Source organism: Castor canadensis, chromosome 1 (genome assembly GCF_047511655.1).
Source record: "Castor canadensis chromosome 1, mCasCan1.hap1v2, whole genome shotgun sequence".
NCBI classification, from domain to species: domain Eukaryota; kingdom Metazoa; phylum Chordata; class Mammalia; order Rodentia; family Castoridae; genus Castor; species Castor canadensis.
Window position 1 is genome coordinate 187,345,944 of NC_133386.1, and position 10,323 is coordinate 187,356,266.

At 33.2% G+C, this 10,323-nt stretch overlaps 1 protein-coding gene and 1 pseudogene across 1 annotated transcript; both read left to right on the plus strand.

Moving 5' to 3' along the window:
* The first annotated feature begins 4,948 nt into the window (after positions 1 to 4,948).
* Positions 4,949 to 5,803, plus strand: LOC109676771 (olfactory receptor 5L1-like). The gene has a single exon (XM_020153043.2). It carries the CDS (start codon positions 4,949 to 4,951, stop codon positions 5,801 to 5,803), a length of 855 nt encoding a protein of 284 aa, XP_020008632.2.
* Positions 5,804 to 7,850: 2,047 nt separating this feature from the next.
* LOC109676768 (olfactory receptor 5L1-like) lies at positions 7,851 to 10,008 on the plus strand (annotated as a pseudogene).
* The last annotated feature ends 315 nt before the right edge of the window (positions 10,009 to 10,323 follow it).

The window sequence follows — 10,323 nt, forward strand, 5'->3', positions numbered from 1 at the left end:
GTGTTAATTAAATCTAGAAGGAACCTTCAAAGGGGTCACAGACACAGAAATTGTGCTTCACTTATTTCCACTGAACAACTGCAAGAGAAAGTTCTTTGGATTACTCCTGCATTGTGCAACTGCAGAAAGTCAGTACCAAACAAACACTGCTCTCTCAAACTATGGCATCATGAGCACTGGAGAGCCTTCCATATTAGCCGTGTTCTAAGTGACTTTTTATGATATGAATATCAAGACATCACACTTAGAAATGGAATTGACACGATTTCCACTAAATTCGCATTGTTGAGTGATGTTTCAGGCTAGGCACAATACCTACGCCCATTGGGATGTGCCCTGAATCATGATGCAGTCTACTGAATCATAACTAAGTCAATCAGTCAACATAAATTTGAGGGTAAAATATGCAACATGACTTCACCATGGAAAACTGCACTCATGGAGTGAAACACTGCCCATAGCTTCCTTCTCTTCTTTTCCTTTTTATTGGTGTATATTAATCTTAAAAGAGGTTTCATTGTATATATAGCCACACATACTTTGATTAAATTCACTTCCTCTGTTATACTTTCAAATCCGTATTTGAAAATAATTTTTTGAAGTTTTAGGAAGGATTTATTTTAGTATAACAGGATAAAGTATAGACAAGGTGGACAGAAGAGAAGAACGAAAAACATTTCCTGTTCTCCATGCAGGAAATGGGAGCAAAGATTCCTCTTTTAAAATAATTTTAATGGATTTCAATATTCTGTCTTCCAGTGCCTACATAAAGAACTTTGATCATGTTCACCCCATCACACTCACATTTCACCATCACCTATTCACTGCCACCCTACAAGTCCCCATTTTACATAATTTGTCTCCTTTAGGTCTAGTTTCCTCATATAAGAAAAAGCATGTGATATTTGTCTTTTTAAGGCTGTATTGTACTAAGAGATGGAGATTTTTAGATATAGATTTTTTCTTAATAATGAAGACATAAGGAACCAAAAATCGTATGTTCTTCCTTATATGCGGACTGTAGATCTAGGGCAAATACAGCAATGTTATTGGATGTGGGCCACATGATAAGGGGAGAGCTCATACGGGAGGAATGGGGATAGGTAGGAAACCCAAAACATGATAGTGTTTGATGTCCCCACTGCAGAGGAGCTAATAAAGTAACATTAAAGCGACAGAGGTCAATATGGGAAGGGGATCAGGAACTAGTGAAAAGCTCAGGTAGAGATAAATCAACTTGGGTTGCAACACATTTGTCCATGGAAGCAATGCTAGGAATCTCTCTGTATAGCTATCCTTAACTCAACTAGCAAAAACACTTTGTCTTTCTTATTATTGCTTGTGTCTTCTCTTCAACAAAATTAGAGATAAGAGGAGCACAGGTTCTGCCTGGAAGTGAGGGAGGCATGGGAGGGAGAGGGAGAGGTTGGGGGAAAGGGGGGAGAAATGGCCCAAACAATGTATGCACATGTGAATAAATGAAAAAGAAATTAGAATAAGAACCAAGTAGAGAAAATATCTGATAAAGTGGTAATAGAAATCAAAAGTAGACAAAATTAAAATAACGTTGGCAAGATAAGTATATTATGAGGACCATAACAAAAATGATGAAGGGATCAATTCATTTTTAGTCATAATAATCTTAAACACGTTGATTGAAGACTCAGTATTACTAAGGTATGAAATCTCTGTAGGTTGATCCATTGATTCAGAGAAATTTTTCTTTTGTGTTTTATTTTTATAATTTAACAAAATTATGCAAATGGGCAAAGTAAACTAGAAAAGTCTACAATTTTGAAAAGTTACACATTTGGAAGATTTACATTAACTGATTTCAATATTCAATATAAACCTAAGAAAAATAAAACAATGTGATATAAAAATTAAAGAAATATAGATCAATACAATAGAATAATGATTTGAAATACAGACAAAAAAATTAATGTTTATTAATTTTCAAAAGGTATAAAGGTTGATCAATGGAGAGAAGAGTCTTTTAAGGAAAGGTGGATCAAGTATATATCCACATGTAAATGATGAAATCAGTCTGTAAGTCACACCACATACAACAATTAACTCAAGTGATCATAGAACCAATTATAATATGATAACTCAAACAATTTCCACATCATGGCATTTAGAAAATTCTTTGCATGGAAAAATAATTGTGTGTTATGCAATCTGAAGAACTATCAATAAAAGAAAGAATGTACCTTAAATGTCATCATAATTAACATTTTTATATTAAAATATCCGTATTAAAAAATAGAAACATAAGCCATATACTGAAAGAAATTCTTTCCAAGTGTAGTGTATTAAAGAATTTTTATCCAGAGTGTAGAAACAAATCTTAAAAGTAAGGACATCTTATTTTTAAAACACTTAATTATCACAATTCTGGAAGACCAAAGTTCAAAATCAAAGCACAAGAAAATATTATGCTTCCTGAGGGACGCTCCTTGTTTGCAGATTGCAGAACAATACACATTTAAATAATTCAAATTAAAAAAGAATGTTCAGCAAAAATGTAAAATCATGTGAACAGAGTAGGAAAAAGTAAAATCAAAATACCTAAAATTTCAAAACTTACCTTAAAATTGCTTAAAGGATAATGCACAATTGCAAATAACTATATTGGAAACAAATAAAGCCCCCAAATCTTTTGTTTTAGCTTCTACTTTAAGAAATTAAACAAGAGAAACTAAATGAAACCACCAGCTTTGGGAAAGGAAAATTAAGTTTGCCCAATTGAAGTGGTTGTGTGTCCATCCTTACCTTTGTTAAACATGCATTAAAACAAATGCCTCAAAAGAATTAACCTAGAAGGTAACACCCACGCACAGGAAATCAATGTGAGTCAATGCCCTGTATAGCTATCCTTATCTCAACCAGCAAAACCCCTTGTTCCTTCCTATTATTGCTTATACTCTACAACAAAATTAGAGATAAGGGCAAAATAGTTTCTGCTGGGTATTGAGGGGGGGAGCGGGAGGGGGTGAAGTGGGTGGTAAGGGAGGGGGTGGGGGCAGGGGGGAGAAATGAACCAAGCCTTGTATGCACATATGAATAATAAAAGAAAAATGAAAAAAAAATAAATAAATAAAACAAATGCCTCGTGACTATTAGTTTAAATGACCTAGTGCTTATATAAGGTTTGCATATCTTCTGTAGTTTACCACATTAGAGTAGATAGCTTATTCTTTTTTGTTCTGTTTTTTTTTAATTGACATAGAATGGTTGTACATATTTTGGGGGACACAGTGTAAAAATGCAAACATTGCACAAAAGTCAAACCAGGAAAACCCACATATCTTTGACATTAAACATTTACCATTTTTTAAATTAAACATTGAAAACATTCTTTCTGGATACTGTCAAGTATATATTATATTTTTGTTAAGTATAACCACCCTACTATGGAAAAGAACTCCAAATTATGGCCATTTTAAAAACAAATTTCCCAATGATATTCCACAGAAATTTTGACTCTTCCATGACATAAGATTTAGCTCATTTACTACTAATTTTGTTATATCAATGGAGTTCAATAATTGTTTTACATAAGGGATACATTTCTCAAGAGTTTAATTTACATTATAAAGTCTCTAACCATGTAATAACACAAATGTAAAATCTTCAATCCTGAGGAAGAAGTGTTCATGGGAAGGTTTGTTTTATATAACTAGAATCTAGTCACTTAAAAATGGAAATGAAGTGCATTTTCTGAAGAAAATTTTATAAACTATCTCACTTAACTGTTTTCTAGTTAGTGAATGTTAATGAGAACTCTTGTCCTGGACATTTAGTATTAAAATGTTTTGCCTTTTATTGAGAGACAGTTGAGGATAGAATACAGTAATTTCCTCTGTAATATTACACATTGATGTGCATAGAAATACAGACTAAACAACAAAATAGTACATTCTTTCTCTGTCTCGCTCTCTCTTGCTCCTTATTTCCCTCCCTCCTTCCTTTTCTTTTCCTTTCTTATACCAAATTTATGAGCTCTATAATTTAGTAACAAATATGATCTCCTTATTATGGTGCCATTGCCACCATAATTCAGAAGGTGGAATTAACGTGTCAGCATTATGGTCATTGACTATACCTCCACTCAGAAAAGAAAATTGACACCTTTGTGTTTGCTTTGAATTTACCACAGTCAAGTTTGTTATTATCAGCATACAATAGTTGAAACACAATTTTCAAGGAGAATTTCTTCTTTTAGCTAGCGAATATCTTAGAACTTTCTTTTCTGTTTTGGGTCAAATGATGAAAAAATTATGACTTCCACTTTATAATTTGTTTGCATTTCTTTAAAAATTTATTGATGCTATAGAAACATAGAGTGTTCATGTTCTAGGCTATCTTCACTGAGTAGTCATTGCAGTGATCATGAAGCCATGCATCTATTCTCCTGCAATCTGAGGAGGAGGACAGAAAGTAAATTTATTCAACGTCCTTATGCCTTTTCCTAAAGAGGATGGAAAAGATGGCTTGTCTTTATTATACATTGAAAATCATCAATAAAATAGTCAATATTTTACAGAACCACAATATCTGTTACACTGCCTGGACGTACTTCTTAACATTCTCAGTGAATAGGAATTGATTTCCGTAGAGTACTATGGCATTTCACTGAGTCTATTTCAAAGATCATCACACCACCTACATGAGGAAAAATCTGAACTACACAACAATAGTTATTGGCTGAGAATCACACAAGGTTATTACTAATGTTTATATTAATTTTCACCAATGGAATCCACTAAGTTACACAATTTGCATTATTCTGACAATTGTTTAACATTTTGAGAATTTGACAGCAGTGTTTCTCTTACATTTCATGTATATATGTTTCAACTTTTCTTTATTTCCTCGTTTTCTCCCTTATTCTCACATAAGCTAATCATTATTTTTCATTCACTTGACTAGTAATGAAGTAACAATGGTAGAGGGAAACTGTACCACTGTGACTGAGTTCATTCTCCTGGGATTATCAGATGACCCTGAGCTGAGAGTCTTCCTCTTCCTGTTCTTCCTTCTCGTCTATGGAGTCACACTCTTTGCCAACCTGGGCATGGCCTCACTGATTCAGCTCAGTTCTCAGCTGCACACGCCCATGTACTTTTTCCTCAGCCATTTGTCCTTTGTGGATTGCTGCTACTCCTCAATTATTGTGCCAGAGATGCTGGCTAACATCTTAAGTAATGACAAAGTCATTTCTTTCCTAGGGTGCATGCTGCAATTTTACTTATTTTGTACTTTTGCAATCACTGAGGTCTTCCTGCTGACTGTAATGGCCTATGACCGCTTTGTGGCCATCTGTAGCCCTCTGCTCTACACAGTCATCATGTCCCAGAAGCTCTGTGTGGTGTTGGCTTCTGGCTGCTACCTTTATGCATCCTTGTGTGCTTTGTTTCATTTATGCTCAGCTCTTGGGATTCAATCCTACAAGTCAAATGTGATCAACCACTTCTTCTGCGATCTACCACCTCTCTTAAGTCTTTCTTGCTCTGATTTCACAATCAGTGAGATGTTGCTGTTCATTGTAGTCAATTTCAATGAGATCCTGACTCTCATGATCATCCTGACCTCCTACTTGTTTATTCTCATCACTGTACTGAGGATGCACTCTGCAGAGGGAAGGTACAGAGCATTCTTCACCTGTGCCTCCCATCTCACAGCCATCAGTGTCTTTTATGGAACAATCCTTTTTATTGATAACCAGCCCAATTCTGATAATAGCCTGGATATTGATAAGGTGACTACTGTGCTCTACACCATAATGATTCCCATGTAGAACCCCCTGATATATAGCCTGAGAAATAAGGATGTGAGAGAATCGTTCAGAAAGGTGGTGGGATCCAAAATATTTCCCTAGAGAATATGTCATTTATAGATCTTAGAGTCTCAAAATGGAGACAATGTAAGTATGGAGGGGTAGGCTGAAGATTTGGAGTGGAAAGAACAGTAAGGAGCAAAATAGTTATGAGTGATTTTTTTTCACTTACCATTGTGTCTTCAATTTATAAAAGTAATATTGAGCATTTTCAAAACATACAGTGTAGTTATACCTTGTTCTTCAATTTGCAGTGTTTTTAATTGATATGTGTGATAGTACTGTTAAGACATTATAAACCTTTGTACATTTAATGAAGAATTCATGAATACATCTTCCCTATATATTTTGGAAAGTATGTTACTCTTAAAAATTGAATTCCTGATGTTTTACCATGAAAAACAACATGCTTGCTAAACAATGTATGCACAGAATGAAAATTCCATGTTTATGTACACTGCCAATTGATTATAGTTGCTTCCTTTCAATTTTGGTAGCTGTTGCAACTTATGCTGCTTTTTGGAACTTCAGACAAAATCTATTTTGAAAAAAGGTGACTATAATAATGATTATTTTAAGAGGATCCAAGAAATGTCTTTCACACATGTGCAAAGAGTTTAGAATAACCTCAATTAATTTTCACTTTGACTCTATATCTATCTCTCTTCATGATTATAAATCATTTGATAACCATTATGATGAATGGCTGCATTTCTGACTTAGATGTATTTCACCTCAACTTTAACTCCTTAGGTTCATGTTACATACAAAATCCATTGAAAAAGATGAAATGTTTATGCACTTTGTCAGTGTAATTCTAAGCACTGTTCATTTCTTTGCATGCACGTTAGATCTTCATAGAAAATTTGTCACTTTTGTCCTTTGGTCTGAAGAAGTTCATTTGCATAAGATGCTGCTACTGTTTTAATTATTTCAGTAAAAGGTCTCAGTAAGAAAGATTAAAAAGACTTATGAATGGTTTAGAGATATTAGATTAATTCTTAGAATACTGTCAAAGAAGAAATGATAATTTTGAATGCTTATGTTTCTTTTATCTTCTATTTATCAGTGAAGTTATTCAAGGACAACTTTGACAAAGACATTTGAAAAGTCTCCTCATGAGAACACTTGGCAGTCTTCACAAAACAGTTCATTATACTTGCTAAAAGTGCTGAGAGCTAATTGCTTCCATTGGACTTGAGCAGTGTGTTAAATTGTCTTTTCCAATTTAACTTAAACAAATAAAAAAGTAAGACTTTCATTTATATTAAGAAGTTTGATATTTTTGTAATATCTATAATATTTATTATAAAAAGCCTTCACAGATTCAGCTAGTTTGGAAATTTTATAATAGAATATTTATTTTCTTCCATCATAAATTTACATTGATTATACAGAATATAACATTCTAAAATTCTATACTCTTTGTATCTGGATGAAATTCCAAATTAAGTTAGAAAAGTATTGAGAGAAGAAATTCTAGACTTTGGGTGAAGGTAAAATAAAAAATGGGTTTATAATAATTCAGTGAATAGTTTGTGATGGTTAAATAAACATGATAAATTGAAATCACATTTTCTCAGTGTTTGGATTTCTAAAGATTGGCAATATTGTTTTTATATTCACATATATACTAGTTTCCAGTATTCACTGTTACTTTTTTTTATTATTTATTTATTTAATTTTTAAAACTGGGGATCAAGCCTAGGGTCTAGTATACAGTTTGCAAGCCCTTTCCCACTGCGACATATCTGGTTCCTTGTCACTTATTTGTTCAAAATCAATGATGAATAATCCATTTTCAACAAATATATTCTTATCTGTCTTTTGTTAGTTGGTAAAGGATGATTTCAGTTTTGTTCAGCAAGAGACACAGTATCCTAAACTTTTATTCTGTGAAACTGCAGTTTTTATCATTTAAGTGTGCTAATTAATGATTTAAAATTTTAAGATGATTCAATCATGACAATAATTCAAGAATTCAATCACACAAGCACTAACACTTGGAATGAACAGTGATGTAAAATTTGTATTTGTCATTCTCCATCTTTGTATGTTTGAGTATCATTGATTCTATAGCTGATACATAACGATTTACTTTTATGTTATTTAATATTTAACTTTTTCCACTTAAAAGATTTAATGTTTAAAATATATTTTATTTTTAGAATTTTCATTCAAATATAAAAACAATTCATCATAAATTTTAATTGAAAACAAAAGATCTATAATTTTTAGCATACACTATCCTTATCTGATATCTAGCATGATTAATCTGAAATACATGAACTATCAGATTTCATGTAACTTCATTTGTCCATGAACTCACATTTAAATTGCACTTAGATTACAGGATCTTATCTCTTATTAAATACATATTACTTTGTAACCTAAAAATTATATGGGATTGACTTTATTTAATGTGGTAATAAAGTACATGTGATTTTTATCAATGAGAATCACTACTACACAGCAACAGTTACTCTATTCCTACACATTGTTTCTATTGCACATGTGGTGAACTATTCAGAGAAACTATGAAATATGACTAGATATTGGACCTCTTATGCTAATTTAGATCAATTTTACTTTTAATTATTTTAATTAGTAGAATTATGCATGAGTAAATACTTTTGCTTTTAGAATATGTTTCAACTTTCTTAAGCTTAATTATTTTAAAACAAAGTTCGAAAGAATACTTTAAATACCTTGGTTACCCCAAAATTTTTAATATCACCCATATAATGTGAAAATACTCATGAGTCTGTCTCATCAACAATTAGTTTTATAATTGACTGTATGATTGTACCTTTTTTATTTCTCATAAAACCGCATGGTTAGCTGCTTATTTTCACATGAATTATATACAAATACTAGAGAAATTCATTTTGTCAGTGTCTGAAATATTATTTTAAATGACTACAGCATGATTTTTACATAACAATTGAAATGAAACCTGTATGCTCAAAGACAACATTGTGACTCAGTTAAGCTTACTCAGGACACAAAAATTAATTTAGGTAAGTGACTCCCACTGAGATACATAGCATTTTAAAAATTTTACAGTTGGGTTTTTGTTAGAAACCTCATAATATTCTGATGTCAGTGATATATTTTGATATTAGTTTCAATATTTTCTGTAACTAATATAAACCCATCTTCTTCCTCATTCTCTTCCCAGAAAAAAAAAAAACACAAACATCATTCTTCTAAGGCAGATGAAAATTGTACCACTGTGACAGAGTTCATGCTTCTCAGATTGTCAGACAGCCCTGAGCTGAGAGACTTCCTCTTCTTCATGTTCCTTCTCATCTACGGAGTCACAGTTTTGTCCAACCTGGGCACGATCACATTCATTAATTCATCTCAGCTCTCAGCTTTGTACTCCCATGTACTTCTTTCTTAGCCACTTGTCCTTTGTAGATTTCTGTTACTCCACAGTAATTGTTCCAAAGATGTTGGCTGATATGTTACACAAGGAAAAGGCCGTGTCCTTCCTGTGGTGCATGGTGCAATTTTTCTTCTTTTGTACATTTGTGGTCACTGAGGTCTTTTTGTTGGCAGTTATGGCCTATGACCGCTTCTTGGCCATCTGTAATCCACTACTTTATATGACCATCATGTCCCAAAAGCTTCATATTGAACTGGTTTGTGGTTGCTATCGCTGTGGAACGGTGCATTCTTTGATTCATTTGTGTTTAGCTCTTGAAATCCCATCCTATAAATCAAATGTGGTTGATCATTTCTTTTGTGATCTACCACCTGTCTTTTCTCTTGCCTGTTCTGATGTGTCTGTTAATAAACTCATGGCATTTGTTTTGCCCACTATCAATGAGTTCCTTACAATGGTGATCATCTTCACCTCCTACCTGTTTATTCTCATCACCATCTTGAGGATGTGTTCTACAAAGGGAAGGCACAAAGCTTTCTCCACCTGTGCCTCCCACCTCACAGCCATCTTTGTCTTCCATGGAACAATCCTCTTTATTTATTGTAGGCCTAGTGTAGGCAATAGTCCGGATGCTGACAAAGTAGCCACAGTGTTTTACACTGTAGTGATTCCCATGCTGAATCCCCTCATCTACAGCCTGAGGAACAAAGATGTGAAAGATGCCCTAAAGAAAATGAGGAGATCTAAATCATATTCTGAGGAGCCACTTTCCTAGGTAGAATCAGCTTTGCATAAAAGACTTTTCAAGGGAGTTGAGTTGAGATGAATGTGGGTCAAATGTCAGAGAAAAATGTTTTAGGATACCAAGGATTATACAATTTATTGTTGCCCACATCACTGGGTTCTACCAAATAATTGATAGCTTAAATGAATCTATCATTTTTTTTCTCTTTTTAATTTTTAGTTGTTTTGAATGGGTTTGTTAAATGGTTCTATTAGACTTCATTTCTTGGTGGGAAAGTCATACAATGTATTTCTAAAAGTTGGGCATAGAATCATGCCTTTTCCCCAACCTGATGCACATAACCAT

Coding starts and splice junctions, on each gene's coding strand:
- LOC109676771 (XM_020153043.2), top strand. CDS start 4,949: ATGGTAGAGGGAAACTGTACCACTGTGACTGAGTTCATTCTCCTGGGA.